The sequence below is a fragment of the Canis lupus genome, chromosome 29 (genome assembly GCF_011100685.1).
Source record: "Canis lupus familiaris isolate Mischka breed German Shepherd chromosome 29, alternate assembly UU_Cfam_GSD_1.0, whole genome shotgun sequence".
NCBI classification, from domain to species: Eukaryota; Metazoa; Chordata; class Mammalia; order Carnivora; family Canidae; genus Canis; species Canis lupus.
Window position 1 is genome coordinate 16641493 of NC_049250.1, and position 19625 is coordinate 16661117.

General features: G+C 35.3%; 1 protein-coding gene across 2 annotated transcripts in view; it reads right to left on the bottom strand.

Annotated features, from left to right (window-relative positions):
* The window catches only part of MYBL1 (MYB proto-oncogene like 1), a 37120-nt gene extending 17885 nt beyond the window's left edge, over positions 1-19235 (bottom strand). Inside the window, exons 1-6 of one of the 2 annotated variants that reach the window (XM_038579429.1) lie at positions 18978-19235; positions 9601-9706; positions 9195-9266; positions 7056-7148; positions 5482-5702; positions 732-906 (exon numbers count right to left, since the gene is read on the bottom strand). In XM_038579429.1, the coding sequence (XP_038435357.1) occupies positions 732-906; positions 5482-5702; positions 7056-7148; positions 9195-9266; positions 9601-9706; positions 18978-18997 (687 nt within the window). In that variant the 5' untranslated portion in view covers positions 18998-19235. The remainder of the gene's footprint in view (positions 1-731; positions 907-5481; positions 5703-7055; positions 7149-9194; positions 9267-9600; positions 9707-18977) is intronic. The other variant, XM_038579428.1, reaches the window with a different exon arrangement.
* Positions 19236-19625: the final 390 nt, after the last annotated feature.

The window sequence follows — 19625 nt, forward strand, 5'->3', positions numbered from 1 at the left end:
CGAGAATTGCTCAACATGAAAAATGGCATGACAGACAGGCAGACAGAAAAATAAAAAACAAACCTTATGAAAACTCCTAACTAATTTCTTGCAGAGAAGAAAATGCACTGTAAGGAAAATAGAGCTTGCCCTATCCTGAGCTTGGGGAATCTCTATTCAAATGAACCTGTCTAAACAAAGACTAATATCACATGGCTGATTGGTTACTAGGGAGAGAAGCAAAGTTGAATGCCATCAAAGAATCAATTAATTATTTACCACACCTCCCAAAGATGAATGGATTTTGACTATTTTCTCCTTAAAACCATTTTATACACACTTACCTCTTAGAGATAAGCAATACTACAATTACACAAAATCTTTTTTAAAAGGAAACTATAATGGATGTTAAAGCACAAATGACCATAAGCTTTGAATCATAAATAAGATTCAAAGAATGATAGCATTAGGAAATGTATATACTAAGTTTCTTACCAAGATAGTATAAAAATTACATATAAAAGGAAACATTTCAATGAGCTTGTTTCCAAAATATTTATCAATCAAAACAAGTAGAAAGTAACCTCCATTAATGGTTAACAGCAGTTATGGCAATTTTTTTTTCTGTTTGGAAATTTAAATGTCTATTCTTCTTAATATATGTTGTATTTGTCCTATTAAGAAACCAAACATCCTCCCATTTAACAACTAAAGAAATTTTTTAAAATAATAAAGGTATTAAAAATATGTGCCTGAACAGGTATGTAAAACTGATTCTGGGTTTGCAAATGGTCCATAGTCGCACAAGGTTTGTGTTGAAGTTTAGATGAAGATCGTTCTGATTTTATTCCATCTTGTAAGTAGCCCTCCTGTTCCACTTTTCTTCGCATGGTAGAATTCCAATGATTTTTGATAGAATTATCAGTCCTAAGAAATGAAAGTGTATAATTTAAAAAGAAAAAAAGGATTCCATAAATTTTAACACTGTATGAAGTTCACAAAGTACTTAAAACAATTTTTTACAAATAATGAAACTAGGTACTTTCTCAATTCAAAGATAAGCTGTCAGTCAGACACAGTTCGAAACAGTGAAAATATAACAGTGAATAAGAAAGTTCCTGTTCTCATGAGGCTTACTTTCTTATTGAAAGTGTGGCAGCACAGGAAGGAAGAATAGAAAAAAATAAATAAGAAGAAAAACATCAGTGCAAACTAAACTACATTAAAAAATCATATACAAAAAAAATCATATACCATGATCAGTTAGGATTTATTCTAAGGATGCAAGGATGGCTCAATATCTCCCAAATCAATCAACATCATATTAACAAAATAAAGGATAAATCAATAGATGCAGAAAAAGTATTTGATACAATTCAACATCCATTTATGATAAAAAAAAAAAAACTCTCATCACAGTGGGTACAGAGGAAACATATTTCAACATAATAAAAGCCCTATATGACAAACATGGCTAACATCATACTTTATGGTAAAAAGCTGAAAGCTCTTCCTCTAAGATGAGAAACAAGACAAGGATGCCCATTCTCGCCACTTTTATTCAACAAAGCTTTGGAAGTCCTAGTCAGTCACAGTAATCAGACATGAAAAAGAAATAAAAGGCATCCAAATTTGAAAAGAAATAAAACTGTCACTATTTGCTAATGACATGACTATACATAGAGAACCCTAAAGAATCCACCAAAAAAAAAAAAAAAATAGAATAAATGAATTCAGTAAACTTGCAGGATACAAAATCAGTGTACAGAAACTCTGTTGTGTTTCTAATACAATAATAACTACCAAGAAAAAATTAAGAAAAAATACCATTCACAATTACATCAAATATAATACCTATGAATAAATTTATCAAGGAGGTTGAAAGACCTGTACTCTAAGGCATTGGTGAAAGAAACTAAAGATGGCACAAATAAATGGAAAGATATAGTATGCTTATGGATTGGAAGAATTGTTAAAATGTACACAAAAAGCAATCTACAGATTCAATGCAATCCCTACCAAAATACACAATGGCATTTTTCATAGAGCTAGAACAAATAATCCTAAAATTTGTACACAACCACAAAAGGCACCAAATAACCAAAGCAATCTTGAGAGAGAAGAACAAAGTTGGAAATATCACACTTCCAGATTTCAAACTATAGTACAAAGTGATAGTAATCAAAACAGTACGGTAATGACACAAGATAGAAACAGGTCAAAGGAACAGAATAGAAAGCCCAGAGTTAAACCTACACTTACACAGTCAATCAATCTTCAACAAATGAGGCAAGAACATACAATGGGGAAAAGAAAGACAGTCTTATCAATAAATGGTGATGGGAAAAGGGGACAACTACCTGAAAGAATGAAACTGAAACACTTTCTTATATGATATACAAAAAAACCCTCAAAATTTAAAGACTTAAATGTAGGGATGCCTGAGTGGCTCAGCAGTTGAGCATCTGCCTTTGACTCAGGGCATGATCCCAGTCCAGGGATCGAGTCCCACATCAGGCTCCCTGTGAGGAGCCTGCTTCTCCATCTGTCTGTGTCTCTGCCTCTCTCTCGGTGTCTCTAATGAATAAATACATAAAATCTTAAAAAAAAAAAAAGAAGACTTAAACATAAGACCAGAGACCACAAAACTACTCAAAGAAGCCCTTGAACACTGTTCTAAGCAGTACTTTCTTGAATCTGTCAGGCAAGAGCAAAAAACAAAAAGCACTACATCAAACTATAAAGTTTTAATACGGTGAAGACTATCAACAAAACAAAAAGGCAACCTACTGAATGGGAGGAGATATTTGCAAAGGATATAACCAATAGGTGTTAAGATCCAAAATACATAAAGAATCATACAACTCAGTATTAAAATAAAACAAAAAATGAGGAGAGAACATGAACAGATTTTCATCTGTATGAAAGAAGACATGCAGATGACCAACAGACATAAAAAGATGTCTAGTGAGCACTAGGGACACCTGGGTGGCTCAGCAGTTGAGCATCTGCCTTTGGCCCAGGACATGATCCCGGGATCTGGGATTGAGTCCCTCACTGGGCTCCTTGCGGGAAGCCTGCTTCTCCCTTGACCTGTGTCTCTGCCTCTCTCTCTCTCTATGTGTCTCTCATGAATGAATAAATAAAATCTTAAAAAAAGAGAGAGAGAGAGAGATGCTCACTAATCATCAGGGAAACGCAAATCAAAACTACAATGACATATCACCTCACACAGGCCAAAATGGCTACTATCAAAAAAGACAAGAAATACAAGTGTTGGCAGAGATGTGGAGAAAAAAGAACCCTCATGAACTGTTGGTGGGAACACAAATAGATGCAGCCACCATGTTAAACAGTATGAAGGTTCCTCAAAAAATTGTAAGTAAAACTATCATATGATCCAGTAATTCCATTTCTGGGAATTTATCTGAAAAAAACAAAAACACTAATACAAAAATATATACACACCCATGTTCACTGCAGCGTTATTTACAGTCAAATTATGGAAGCACCCAATTAGTTACTGATAGATGAAGGGAAAAAGATACGGCACATGCATACAATGGAATATTCCTCAGCTATAAAAAAGAATGAAATCTTGTTATTTACAACAACATAGATGGACTCATATGGTATTATGCTAAGTGAAAAGAGTCAAATAAAGATATATACCATAGAATATCACTTATCTGTGGAATCTAAAAAACAAAACAGAACAGAAACAGACTCATGGATACTAAGAACAATGTGGTGGTTGCCAGAGGGGAGGGAGGTTGGGGGGTGGGCAAAATAGGAGGAGGAGATTAAAAGTACAAACTTCCAGCTATAAAATTAAAAGGATATGAAGATACAATGTACAGTATAGGGAATATAATTAATGATATGTAACAATTTTGTATGGTGACAGATGGTAGCCAGATTTAGCTTGGTGATCACTTAAAAATGTATATAAATGTTAAATCACCATGTTGTATATCTGAGAATATATAATATTTCATGTCCACACTTCAGTTGGAAAAAAGCAAAGAAAAACACCAGTGCAATACAGATCATTAAAGCAGAAATAAGAAAAGTGAGTAACTAGGGTAATTTGGTAGGTGGTCCAGGAAGGTCTCTGGGTGACAGTGAAGCTAAGATAGAATGACAAGAATGAACCTGCCATACAAGAGGAGGAAAAAAGAGCATTCCAGATAAAGGGTATAGAGAGGGCAAAGACCTAAAAGCCAGGAACAAACATGGTCAAGAAAAGCAAACCACAAATTAGAGAATCCCAATATTCTTTCACTAATGAGAATACCTATGTTGGAAAGACTTCACTGTCTTTTCACCTAAAATTTCCTTTATAAAAATGTAAACCTTCAACCCACAGCTACCTGTAGTATAAATTTCATCCTTCATAAAGTATACAAACATTTACTGAGAACCAACTTTATGTTAAGGCACTAAGCTAGTTTCAATGGACAGTAAAAATATATATACATATATATATATAAAAGACTGAAAACATTGGAAGTTCCTAAACCAGGTTCAGTAACATGCAAAAAAACACTATGCTTTAATTTCCTTAAAAGATAGCATTGTTTGCTTGGCATATTTCATTAGTATATGAAGATTAATTAAGTATACAGGTAAAAGCGTTTTGTAAGTGATGAAGTACTATACAGAAACTACAGCAATAAAAAAAACATGCATACCTTCCGAATGAGATACGGATTTTCCCAAGGTTGTTGGTCTACTGTACTACAATCAGGAAACATTCAAACCAATGCAATCAATGTACAGTATACTTATAGTATACATATACACAGAAGGGCATATCACTTTCCCGGAGGGAAATTCTGTGTTTTAGCCACATGGATATATATACTACTCCCATGATGTGAATATCATAATTAAGAACTGAATTTTCTCTAATGAACTTCTGTAGTTTACTTTGCTATTCTCAGATCTTGTGCATAGAATCCAATACGAAAGAAATCTCTTCAGGACACCTGGGTGGCTCAGTGGTTGAGCGTCTGCCTTCGGCTTATGCCATGATTCCAGGGTCGGAGTTCCACATCGGGCTCCCTACATGGAGCCTACTTCTACTTCTCCCTCTGCCTATGTCTCTGCCTCTCTCTCTCTAGGTCTCTCATGAATCAATAAATAAAATCTTTAAAGAAAAAAAAAAAGAAATCTCTTCAATTTAGATTCCATTCCAACCAGGTTTGTACAAAGAAGATCTGTCTGACTGGCATTGATAGGTAAACAATCTGGGGAGTACATTAACTGTTCACATAACCTAAAGGTCTATCATTTTACTGCACAAATTAGTGCTATTATTTCATTTTTTTTAAGTAATTCTATGCCTTACACAGAATTTATTACAAATAGGCCCAAAGGGTTGCTTGTCTAAATTTCATTATAAATAAAAGTCAAAGGGATTATCTGCAAACATACCTAATAGTAACTTAATAAAGATCAAGTTTAAGTATGGGAAAATATATACGTTTATATAAGCACCTTCCAGGAAGTAGTTTAGCAATTTCTGCCCAACGATTTCCCAACCGCTTATGGGCTTCATAGATGATCCTGTCCTCCTCTTCTGTCCAAGAAGATTTCTTTACTTCAGGATTCAGATGATTATGCCATCTTTCTCTACATTGCTTGCCTATTCTTCCTTTCAAGTGTTTTGCAATTAAAGACCATCGTTTTGGCCCATATTTCTGAACTAATTCAATAACCTAAGAAACAGAAAAACAAAGTTTAAAAAAGCATTACATTTTTAAAAAGAAATAACTCATGGGGATGTAATGTATAGCATGGTGACTATAGTTAATAATACTATAATGCACATCTGAAAGCTGCTAGAGATCTTAAAAATTCTCATCACAAGAAAATAATTTTTATAGTATATTGTGACAGATGCTAACTAGACTCATTGTTGTGATCATTCAGCAATATACAAATAGCAAATCATTATGTGGTACACTTGAAATTAATACAGTGTTACATGTCAGTTATACTTCAATTAAAAAAGCATCACCTTGATAAAATTTTAAAACATAACTTAAGAATACTCTTTTTAATGCATTAAATACAAACCACAACAACAATTTTACTAATACTCATCCATCATTTATTTGTCAAGTACAAAAGTTGACCCCAAAACTTATCAAAAATACAAGGTGCTAATTAAAGTGAATTGTAAGTTAAATTGTTTTCAATGAACATTAATTTAAAATAATAGTAAAAGTGTTGAGACTTAAAGATTATCTACTCTTGTATTTTTTTTTTTTTTAAAGAAGCTTCAGCTCAAAGACAAATCAGTTTGGAAGCAGGAAGGATCTACATATTTATTGTCTTTTCATTTCTTCCTTTCTCACACTAAAAGGCTACAGGTAACACACTATAAAATCTATCTTTGGCTGTCAGGTAAGTCAGATCAGTTCTGAGCCTAGTGAACATTTCTTTTTTTTTTTTTTAAGTAGTAGGAAACATGCTCTAATTCCCCAACTACATTAATGTTTCTGCCATAAAAAACATGAACTAAAGGGCAATTCCTTGTGGAGGGCATCAATATTCCCATTCTTCTCAAACTTTTATAACACAAAGATTTACCCTAGTTTTTAAATCATCCAATCCTTTAGAAACACAATGCTCTGGTATCTACCTTATTCTAGGGCTCATTATAGGTAAAGAGGGATAGTTAAGAATGACTTTCTTACTTATTATGTAATCAGATAAAATAAAAATAAAAATTAAATGGTTTTTAAAATGGTAACTCAGTTTTCAACAAGAAGCTATACCCTAAATGTTGCTAACCTAAGCTCTAAATAAGATGACTAAACTGATGGCATTTTTTCCTTCTGTAAAAAAATTCCCAGAAAGAAAAAGCAATACATATTATACTTGGCTTGACTCAATTCAGAAAAACTACACTTCAAGACACTCAACTTTCAATTCTTCTATAAGCAGCACCCAAAGGAACAAAATCAAAGTGATTTAAACATATCCTTTGTGACAAAACAATACATTAGGAAGAAAAAAAAGCCAGTCCACCTACACAGTCAGAATAAAGAATATGAACACGTTACCCTCTGATCTTCTTCTTTAGTCCAGGGACCCTTTATCAATTCTGGATTTAAAACTTTCTGCCATCGATGCTGGCACTGAAAATCTGAACGATTCTGGGAAAGAATTGATTTTGTGATTGAACAATTGTTTTCCAGAAAGCAAATCAGCCTAACTCAAAAGAAAATCTTCAAGAATAATGCATTTAATAACATTCTTTAAACTGTAGTATTTATTGGGGTGCCTGAATGGCTCAGTCAGGCTGCCTTTGGCTCAGGTCATGATCTGAGTCCAGGGATCAGCCCATGTCCTGAGGCTCCCTGCTCAGCAAGGAGTCTGTTTCTCCTTCTCCCTCTGGCCCTCCCCCCAACCCTGAGTGCTCTTACTCTTAAATAATTTTTTTAACCCTTTAAAATGTAATATTTATCTTACACACCTGTGTCTTAATTCATATTTAAATTAAAGCCTTTGGCAGGGCTTAGACTATATATATTATTTTAATTTATAAGTATGTATCTCTACAGTGTGCCTCATAACATAGCAAAATGCAAAGCTATAACATAGATACTGCCATAAAGAAATCTAAGATTGAGGAAAAAAAGGGAGTAAACAAAACTAAACAAAGCAGACAGATGAACTCAAAGAGCATAGCAATCTGAATTCATACAGTACATCAGTACTTAACTCTAACTTTATACAATTTAAAAACCCCTAAAGATATTACTAGACCACTGCATGGTATTTGAAGGATTTTCATAAATGATAATGTCCAAGTTATCAAGAAAAAACTAAATACATCTATATGAAAGATGTGCATTACTTATCAGTTAAATTATTTAAGTGTTGAAGCTTAAAAAGTAAATTAATTTACCAGGATAGGAAAACTTTATGTAGAAATATCTCAAATTCCAAAAATCTCTAACAAATGAAGCTTTAGTCACTTCATGGCCTAGTAACTCCTACATATAATATATATTAATAATAAAACACTTAACTTCATGAGTGATTCAGAGTTTACAAAAATATGAATTCATATACAGGATTATGGATAATGTTGTTTACCAATAGCTGTCTTTGTGCCAGCTATTAAAAATAATCAAATTATTTTTATTTAAACTGAGTTTCTTCATTTATGGCTTCTAAACATCAATGCTGATCCATTGTAAGGCTATCATTTTCTTCAAAATAATCAGGTAGTTCCTGTACGTCCTCGTACCAGTTCTTTGTTCCCTTCATTTGCTACTGTACCACTGAAGTTAAACTAATAAAGCTAAAATAAATTTTTCTAATTTAGCTTACAGTTATTGAACACCTGCTAAATGTTAGGAAATGCACCAAACATCCTATATGTTATTTCTAATTCTCACAACAATACTACAAAAACAAGTACCATTATTTACATATTATAGATAAGGAACCTGAAAATCAAAGAAGGTAAGTAATTTTTCTAAGACCAAACAGCTAGTAGACCTGACACTTGAATATAATTCAGACTTACTCCAAAACTTATGCTTTTTCCATTATCTGGTCTCAATTTTCAGGTTATGTTGAAAAACATCATAACAACTTAGAAAGAACATAGGTAACCTAGCTTCTGAAACCCACGGTAGTCAAAACAGAAATTCAGATAGGAATATTTTGCCTCACTACCTTTATTGTAGTAAGAAACAAAAGGACTGTATGTGAAGATACTTTGTAAATTATAAAATTACATACTAATGAACAGTATGTGAATAGTATGATGAACCATTAAGTATAATTCTTTTAAAAATCAATAACACCGTAAAATGCAAACATTAGATGACAAACTTTTCAATAGATCTTTCTCTGATTTTATCGATCAGCTACCAAAAGACTTCAATGTATTTAACTTCTTTCAAATGTTTTTAAACATTTATCAGTAAATATTTATTTATAAAGCCCTACCCAAACTTTGTATCATTTTCATTTTAGATTAGTAATCTTTTTAGGCTTGTGTATAAACTAATTACCAGAAAATCAGACTTTCTGACCTTTGGCCACTATAGAAAGATCAGAACCACCAAGATGTTTTCAGAAAGGAAATCAAGTCTAAAATAATGAAGACACATTTATGAAAAACAGTAAATTTAATCCAATGACCTATATCATCTATGTTAGAAATATGATAATAGTTCACTTACTTGAAGATGACTAGCAATTAGAGTCCAATCATCAGTTCCATGTTGTTCAACCAACTTCTTTAACTTATCATCCTATTAAAGCAGGAATGAAAATTAGAAAGCCTTTTCCCCCCACCTATTCCTCTATCCCTAACTATAGATAACTCTCTAATTCTTTCATGTCATATCTGATGGCCATCTGTAGAAGGACAAACCACTATAATACAAGCTCTCCCATTTACTATACTGTTTCTATCAGTCTCAACATCCCTTCGCTATTCACATCGCTGGTGGAAGAAAAATATGTCACCTTAGTTGATGAATAACTTTTCTCCTGTTTTGCTTTTCAATATCTTTAATATCTTTATTAAATATTATTGACAAGTAAATACCAGTATGAAATTAGTTAACCTTATCATATAATTACCTCATCTCTTGTCCATTTTACTCTGTTCCAGAGTTTCTTCAATCCTTTTTGTTGTGGTACTTCATAATCATGATCAGCATACTGAAGGTCATCATCCTCATCCTCACTAAAAAACAAACAAAAATACCCCTTAATTGTGAAATCAAGAATTTTATGTAAATTTGTGATTCCAATCTTTGAATCTGTGTATACAGGTATGACTGAAGAAGCCTCTCAGGCTAACAGACATACATCCAATTAGATTATTCAAAATATAAAAAATTTAGAGTTCTACAACTGAAAATTGCTATAGTTCTTATTGACACCAGAAAAATGAGATGCCACCAGGGGTCAAGTGATAACCTCTATGTCATGCTAAGGAATTTGACTTTTATTCTTTATTTGACCTTTATCCTAAAGAGTTAAAGGACTTTAAGTAAGGGAAAGACAAATATCTCGTGTTTCAGAAAAATCATTGGCAGAAATGTGGAGAAATGGAGAAAGGAAGATCAATTACTAATCTTTTACAATAACCCAAGTAAGAAAGTATTGGAGCCTAAGAATAGTAAGGGTAAAATACTAAACATAGTTACATCCAGTTAAATGAAACAATGGAAGAAATGATTCATTAGCATTACTAAAAACAACAAAATTAAAATATGTAAAAATAACTTGATCAAGGTATAGTAAGCAATGACACACTATTATGTTGGGCACCTGGGTGGCTCAGTGGTTTGAGCATCTGCCTTTGGCTCAGGTTGTGATCCTGGGGTCCCAGGATCAAGTCCCACATCCAGCTCCCTGCAGGGAGCCTGCTCCCTCTACCTCTGTCTCCTTCTGTGTCTAATGAATAAACAAAATCTTAAAACAAAACAAAACAAAACACTATTGTGAGATATATTAGATTTGAACAAATGGAAAAAACATTCAGACCCCATTCCTGGATAGGAAAACAGATGTCCATCCTCCTAAATTAATTAATAAATGTATTTTTAAATTTTTTTTTAAGTAGGCTCCACACTGGGTGTGTGGGCTCAAACTCATGACCATGGGATCAAGACTTGAGCTGAGATCAAGAGTCAGATACTTAACTGACTGAGCCACCCAGGCGCCCCTAATTCATAAATTTAATGAATAAAAATACCATTAGATTTTCAGAGGAACTTAAACATGTTGAATCTATATAGCTCATATGGAAAAATAAACAATTAGCACTATCTAGTATGAAAACACACTGTAGAGAAACAGTAAATAAAACAGATTAGTACTGGCACATGAAAAGATACACAGGTCAATGAAAAAGAATAGAATCTCCAGGAAAAAAACAAACCCAAAAGGGAAATTGGTAAATTTTAACAGTAAGACATCAAATCAGAGGGGTAAAGATGGACTTTTCAATAATGGTAAGACACAGGGTAGCTATTTTTAAAAATAAAACTTGAATTCTACTTTAAAAAACTTCAGGTGAAGCAAGTATCTCACATTTTTAAAACTGAAATCATAATAATACTATTTTTTTAAAAAAAGGACAGAATTCCATCTTTTTATATCCTTGAGTAGAAGAGATTTAAATATAACAAAAATCAAGAAACCACAGAAGAATAAATCAACTAAGGCAATAACAGCAGCAACGGAAAAAAGCATGTGAAACAGAGATGTTAAAAAGGTGGAAACAAAAGAATTTTACAAGGAATCAAGGATGCCTCCAAAACTTCTGACTTTGGGAGCATAAACAAAGCTATCCACTGCGATGAAGGAAAAACAGAATTTTGAGAGGGAGAAGAGAATGGGGCTAGGCACTTGGGAAATATACAAGTGAATATATCTAGAACAGCACTGTCAAATAGAAATATAACACAGCCACACATGTAATTTCCTAGTAGCCATATTTTGAAAATAGAAACAGGTCAAAATAATGTTATATTATTCAACCCAAAATATTTTAAAAATTACCACTTCAACACCTACTCAATATAATCATGAACTAGTTTACATTCCTTTCTTCTGACTAAAGTCTTCAAAATCTAGTGTGCATTTTATAGTTAGAGTACAATGCTATAAAGACTATCCACATTTCAAGAGCTCAATAGCAACATATGAGGAATGGCTATCCTATTGGGGAGAGCAGATCTAGGAAGGGAACTGGGCACATGGATCCTCTGCTCAGGTATGAGGCCTAGGATAGACAAACAGTTTTAGCAATCACCAGCATACAGAAAATAAAGCCATGAGGACATGAAGGACATGCCCCAGAAAAGAGGGCAGGTCTTTATGATAAACTAAATTAGAGGATTTTGAGAAGATTGAATAGAGTCATGAACATCTGAAAATAATAAGCTAATATTTATTTAAACTTTCTAAGTACCAGACATTAGGTAGTCTATGAAATTTCTGTCTTAAAACCCCACAACATCCCCAAGAGGAAATTTTATTATTCCCACTTTACAGAATAGGGACACTTTGACATAGAAACGTGACTTCTTACCCAGAGTCATGCTAAATGTAGCATGGCTGAACTCCAAAATTCACTATTTAACCAGTATACTACCACATACTAGAAAAACAGGGAAGCAGATATCAAGAAGCTGGAAGAGATCAAAGACAAATCTGACATAGATTTTGAAATCAGAACAAGTTTCTAGATATAACTTAACTACTTAATTTGCATCTGTGGACATATTAACCTCTTAAGGCTTTAGGTTTATCTGTTTGTGAAATGAGGATAATCTCACCTTCTTTAAGGATAAAATTAAACAAAAGAACACATAAAACACCTCATATAGCACATGACACAGAAAGGTAGCTCACTATTAGTATTATGTACACTGGATTTGTACTGCCCAACAATATTCAAGATTATTTCTACTTTACTAGATTCAACTCTTTCCAAAAATTCACTGATTTCAAACAGCTAAAGTTGGATTTAACTTTAATACATTTAAGAACATGTGGGTAGTTCCTAATATCTACATACAGTGTAATTCTTACAAAACTGAAAAATCAAGGCCTATATTTAATATATATACTGTCTATAGATCCTTTGCAGGAACTTCTGATTTCCCTTGATTTGTCGGTTCTATAGGACCAAAATTCTTTTTTTTTTTTTAAGATTTTATTTATTCATGAGACACACAGAGAAGCAGAGACATAGGAGAGGGAGAAGCAGGCTCCAGGGAAGGGAGCCTGATGCAGAACTCGATCCCAGGACGCTGGGATCACAACCTGAGCCAAAGGCAGATGCTCAACCACTGAGCCACCCAGACTTCCCACTTTTCTTTTCTTTTAAGAAGGCTCCATGTCCAATGTGGGGATTGAACTTGTGACCCTGAGATCAAGAGTCACATATTCTACCAACTGAGCCAGCCAGGCACCACCCAGCCCCCCAAACCCCTCACCTCCCCGCCCCCCTGCTGCTCCCAGGACCAAAATTCTTCCTATCTGACCAAGCAAGACACCATGATCCCCAACTCCCCTACCTATATAGCTACTTATCTGCTTCAATTCAATGCATTTCAACATTCCAATGCTCTCTCCCTAAAGCCACTGTTTATTTGTAACAATATACTGCCACTCTTATGCTTGTTTTGTTAAAGTAATATGAAAATAAGGACACAAGTTTAAGTAAACATTACCTGTTATTTGCTGCCATCTTCAGCTATCAGAAATATCACCTGATTAGCCAAGATTAAGTACTTAAAATGAAGGCAGTTCAGGATCCAATGACTTAATACAATTCTAAGGCTACCAAATCAGAAAAAAAAAAAACACCATATTGAGACTTTCTATCCAATCTGTATGAACTCATAGCATCTACCCTTCCTTTTTAACATTCATCTTACATGCCAACCTTCCCAATCAAATATCAAGTTCAGGAGCGCAAAGATAATATCTGATACATTCACCTCTCAGCATCAAGCACAGTACCTGTAATATTTGTAAAATAATGAGTAATCAACGGTCTTCCTTGCTCTCTTACCTCCTCCAAGTACTCGGTATTCCAAACTGCCTCACTCCCTTCCAACCCAATGAAAACTTCCATCTCCCTCAATACAGCTGATCTCAAGTGGATATGAGAGAGAAAAAAATTTTTTTAACGAATGAAAATACCACTAGGAGAAGAGGAAAGGCATTCCCATTTATTAAAAAGGGACTTTCAAAATCCAAATGCACCTCCAAGTGGTAGAATTTTAAGAAGCATAACCTGCTGAAACAAACAAAATATTCAGTACAGAAGGGGTTCTTTGGGGAGTCTATTAATACTGCCTAACTTTTCCTAGAACTGTCCCCAGCGACATTACCACTTCCTGCCATCCCAAACAGCCCTCAGTTGTGCTTTTCACAGGTTCCCCTCTTCGTCCCTCCCCTTAGATTGCAACAGCTTTCACAACAGCATATCTGAGACTACTTTTAAAAATTAGGTTATTTCTAGATCAAAACAATGTTTAATTTGGGGACTTCCCTATATAAATCTTGAGTGTTCAAAAAATATATCACATCTAATCTGTACAAAATTCACTGTAGGCTCTTATAAAAATATTTTATATTAAGGATATGAGTCCAAAGATATTACTTTGATCAAAAGACTAATTTCCAGGGAGTAATTTTCCTAAAAACTTATTAAACTTTAAAATTTGGCCTTATTTTTTAACCACATGCTTGATTTGTGAGAAATTTCTATTTCTACATGAGGTTTCATTCTCTGTTTTGCATCAGCATGGTCATCAGTTTCGGAGAGTTATACAGCCCAGTCAATGTTCAGGAAGCTGGGTTTTTTGAGTGGGTGAATGCGAGGGAAGATTAAAGTAGAATTCTTAGAATCATCTCTACCACTGGGACTTTCCTGGAGTGTATCCACCTAGCTACTTCTCAGTTTTAGCATAAATTATTTCTATATTAGTTAAGCAATTATTGAAAGAATGATGTAACTTTTAAGTAAATGTGACCGAGTAAGATCCTAGAAAATTATCAATATCACTAGCTATAACAGAAAGGTGCCTGAGAATATCTACAATTTGCCAAAAAAAAAAAAAAGAAAAAAAGAAAAGGGATAAAAAACCCACAGATAATTCACCAATACTGTACTTTGACCATTGCTTAATAATGGTTAGACACCATCAAAACAAATCTGTTCTATTTTCTGCCTTTTAATATCTTTTAGCATTTTTATACTGTAGCAATCAATGATGATAAGACATAATAACTAAGTAAAATCAACTCCTTACTACATAAACAAATAAGCCATTTTTAGCCTAGGATGACTAATCTAAAAGACAGCAAAAAAATAGGTGAAATTATTTTGCTAGCCACAAAGCAAAAATAGAAAAGGAATTTGGTTTCTGAATCTTCATCCAGGACTTGGTTACCAGAATTACTCTGCCAGTTTTATTTTTCAAGTCAAAGAAAATATTTATTCTTTAATTGTCTAATATATAAGCTAAGCACTACATTCAAATGAAAAGGGTTCTTTTAGATTATGAATGAACAAAATGATTAGGGTGATTATGAAACAGCAAAATGAAGCACGTGTACACAGAGACAAATAATAGGACTCATTAGGCCAGGAACATGGTTAAAAGAAACTTTACACTGGGTGTAAGCTAATGAGTAAGCCATAACTTAACCGGTGAAATAATACACAAACTATTCATATTTGAAATATTAAGATAAAACATTAGGGAGAAGTTCAATTTTAAAGGATACTAATTATTCCACCTAAAATAGGAGTAAACTGAGGTATCAAAAGGAAGAATTTGAGAATTTAAAACTTACTTTTATTTGAAAAGAATCACTGGCTCAAAATTAAAGAATTATCAATAGTTCTATAAAATTTGCTCTAATAAAATCACTTCAACTTGATCATAATTTAAGTTACAAACTGCATCAAATCTGAAGTTTTTATCAAAATCCAAAATTCCAAGTTTATTTTAAACTGTCTTGACAGGGTAATTCTGCATTTTTTTAAGTCCAATCGAATTCAAGGTATGAAAATTTACGGTTGATTTAATAAAGTGAAATCAGGCCACCCGGTGGTTAATATTATGTACTGCATACTTGAATATTTTATTTCCAAACCTGAACTGCAAACTAGCATCATTACTGTAGAACAAATTTGACTTCATTTAAGCATTATTAATAGCAAAACTGAAATTAACACTGAAGGGAATTCTACCTACCTACTTATAAACAAAAATGATGACTGAACTTTTCTATTTTTTTGAATTAGTGTGTATATTTTTAAATAAGCAAAGATGATTATAAAAGGGTTCAAAATAGAATATATATTAAAACTAGAAGTTACCTTACAGACCATAAAGTCCAAACCCCTAGATTAACACACTTAAAAACTGGGACATAGAGTTTACTTGCTTTCCCAAAACAACAGCACTAGTTAACGACAAAGCTGATTAAAAATCAGTTCTCAAAAAAAATAAATAAACCAGTTCTCATTTTCAGTATTCTTTCACCCATTTTGTTGGAAACAACATAGTAAAATTGCTTCTCACACACAGATAATCCACTGAAGAGTATTTTCCAAAGTAAAGGCTGGCATTTACCTTTCCAATTTAGTGCAGTCACAGGTCATCAAGTGTAAATACCTGAATGTTATTACTTAAACAGGTCTTCTAGCTTCTAAATGACATTTTTATAGTTTATTTTTAAGGGTAGATCTGGCTTTTAAAAACTAAAATTAATTACTCAATACATAAATATGCTTAAAAATCAAGTACATGCTAATAACATATACCAATTTTGGTATTGCCTGTAAATTATATCATTAAAACACCCAATGGGATCTAAAACTATTTAAAGTCACAACACAAAATGAGCCTTTTCCTTTATGTAAATCTAGATCAGAGATACTATACCTATCTTAAACAAAAATCAAAAGAGCCAACATCCTCCAGTTCTTTCACCCTAAGGTAACAGTTTTTTTTTTAACCTTTTTTTCATATCATACAGAAAAAGGCATATTAAAGGATTTATGCCCATAGTCTTATGTAAAACTTTTATACTGCAAAGTAGAGTTTTCACTCAAATACTTAAGTAGTTGTATAGTAGAGATCTTAAATTGACTAAATTTAATTTCCTTTCTCATTCAACTATAAATTAGGTTCCTATTTATTACTAAGATATTTAGCCAAGAGGCAAGAGACCAATAATTTCGCCTTCAAAACATCTCACATTCTTTCATCTTTTAAGATAAAATGTATTTTCATATACAAAAAATATATAATTTAGAACATAAAACACATTCGAATATGAAGACTCTAAGATATACACCATTTGGAGATAATTTCTCACCACATCCTCTACCTCTAAACTCCCCATAAGAAGCATAGCTTCATCCCACTGCATTTAATTACTCCAGCCTTATGACTTTTTAAATCACTCTATAATACATTTCAATACATACAGGTGACATGGAACAAAAATGAACAGTACAATTAACGTTTAGCTCTCAAAGCTCACAATATTGTCACGTTTAGCTCTCAAAGCTCACAATATTGTCAATAAAAGAAAATAACTTACACAGGCAAATTAGTCATTAAATCACTTCTCCTTTCTTAGTCTATTATTATGAAGCATACAAAAACTATGAAATGAACAGACAAAATCAACTGCAGGACATTCAAGCATCAGTGTCTAACCATAACTAAATGATGATGATAGTATTAGCTAAGACACTCTTTCAGAAAGGATTAACATCAATAATACTGATAGGCAGATGATGCCACACAATGAACATAAACAAATTTCTGTTTTTGAGTTGACGGAGCCACTTTGTTACCTTGCTTAATGAGGTTATTTTATTTTAAAAATTTCATATCTTTAAAAATCCAAAAGAAAAGGCCTAAACCAGTACCTCAGTAATTATAATTACAGGGGATCTATCTTTTCTGAAGATTAAGAAGTTAATTAGAGCAGTGATTCTCACCTGGGTGATTTTGCACCACCCCCCCCCCACCCCCCCCCCCACCCCCCCGCCTTGACACACATTTGGTGGCATATGGAGACATTTGATCGTCACAACTGGGAGAAACAGGGTGTTACTGGCATCTACTGGACAGAGGCCAGGGATGCTGTCAAACATACTGCAAAGCATAGGGCAGCCCCTCACTACAAAGAATTATCTAATCCAATATATCACTAGTGACAATCTGAAAATCTTTATCTAGGACAGGTGGGTTTCTATGAGTGTATGTATATATATTTGTTCCACCTCAAGAGTCTGACCTACTCTGTAGTTGCCACAAAATAAGCCTAAAAAGGGCTTAATTATTTTATGCTGATTTCTGCAAAAATACCTTATGTACAGCGGATGCTGTAATAAATTAATACAGCAACAAATATCTGTAGTTATTGCCAACTTTTAACAAACCCCTACACTGAATGAATCCTAGTACTAAATTTCAACTTAGGAAATACATCTCTAGTTAGGACTTTAAGGCTGTGGACCTAGATAAACAAAAACATTTGGAAATCCTGCCAAACATCTTCTCAGGTTTATTTAATACTACTGACAAAAGACACCTTTGTTTTTTTTTTTTGTTTGTTTGTTTTTTGTCATCTAAGTGGTTACTACACACCATTTATATGTAGCTACTATAGTAACATATAAATAAAAATTAGATGAGTAAATTCCTCCTAGCAAGTTCTCCAACAAAAAAAAATATGCCCTACCTCTCTGGGCCAACACTTAGTTACAGACAGAGCCAAACATGGACACGAAAAATATTCAGTGAATCAAACATTGTTTTAAGATCAAGCCACTGGTAGTAACAGTGTGGCATCTTCCCAGCAGAAGATATTAAAAATACATGAATAAAGCTAAGAACATGGGAATGCTAATTACAGAAAACACCAAAAAGGTCCTCTCTCCTCAGCTATTGCCCAGAGGATTTTTCCATACCTGTCAAGGTAGCAAAGATGGCAGAGGGGTCCCAGTGCAGGTTTATCACAGAGTTCCTACTTTAACTGATGGAGTAATTCAGAAGAAAGGAGTCTCCCCGAACAGCATTTTCATGCCGTCCGGGCTGCACATCAGCACTTTGACACGCGGAGGGTCCTCCCTGAAAGCGCACAGACTTACCTGGCAAGAAACCGCGACCAAGAAGTGGCTGTGAGAGACTGAGGTCTGGACGTGCGCTGTGGGGAGAATCGACTCAAAAAGAGCAATCCGGGCATTAGTTACTCACTTTCTGCGCCTTAAGCACAGTGGTCCCCAACTCTCCACACGTCACGGCTCCGATCCGGCTGGCCGGGCCGGAGCGCCTGTGGGGCACGGGAAGGAATAGCTCTGCCCCAGTTGGCGACGGCCTAACGGGGAAGCACTGGGAAAGGGAAGGATCTGAGCCGAGACTGTGCCAACAGGCCTGAGTGAAAGGGATGTCACCCACCTGCGCGACCTCTTCGCCATCCTTCAAGTACCGCATAGGCGCGGGCTGGGCGGGGACGCAGCTCAGCCTCCTCCAGCCTCGAGCGAACGCTCCTCGTCCCCGACCCTCCGGCCGCTTTCCTCGCCCCCTGTCCGCGGCGACCGAGAGTGGAACGCACGTCCCCGGCAGGGCAGGACGCAGGGACGGAGGGACGGAGGGGCGGACCGTGACCCGCCCCCGGCCCGCAGCGCCGCTCCTAGCCCCGGCCCGGCCCGGTCAGGGACGCCCCCAACATGTCAGCAGGCGCGCTCCCGCCCTCCGCCGGCCCCTCCCGCCGCCTCTCAGCCTCTACACAGCCGTCCCAGCTCAGCTCCGCGGCGGGCGCCGACCCCCGCCCTCAGCCCGCAGCGAGCAGCTCTGCAGGGCTCGCAGCCTCCTGCAGGGTTTTGTCCGCACCGCCGAATCTCGCGCCCAGCCTCCCTCAAGGAGCCGCCGTTTGAATCTGCGCACGCGGCCCCGAACCTCATTGGCTGTAGCGGCCGCACGCGGGGGGACGGGGGCGGGGCGGGGAGAGCGCGCGCGACTGGGGGCGGGGCCGGGGAGCTGGAAGTCGGGACTGGAACTCGCGGGAGTCGCGGAAGGAGCTGGGAGTCAGGGGGTGGGGCCGCA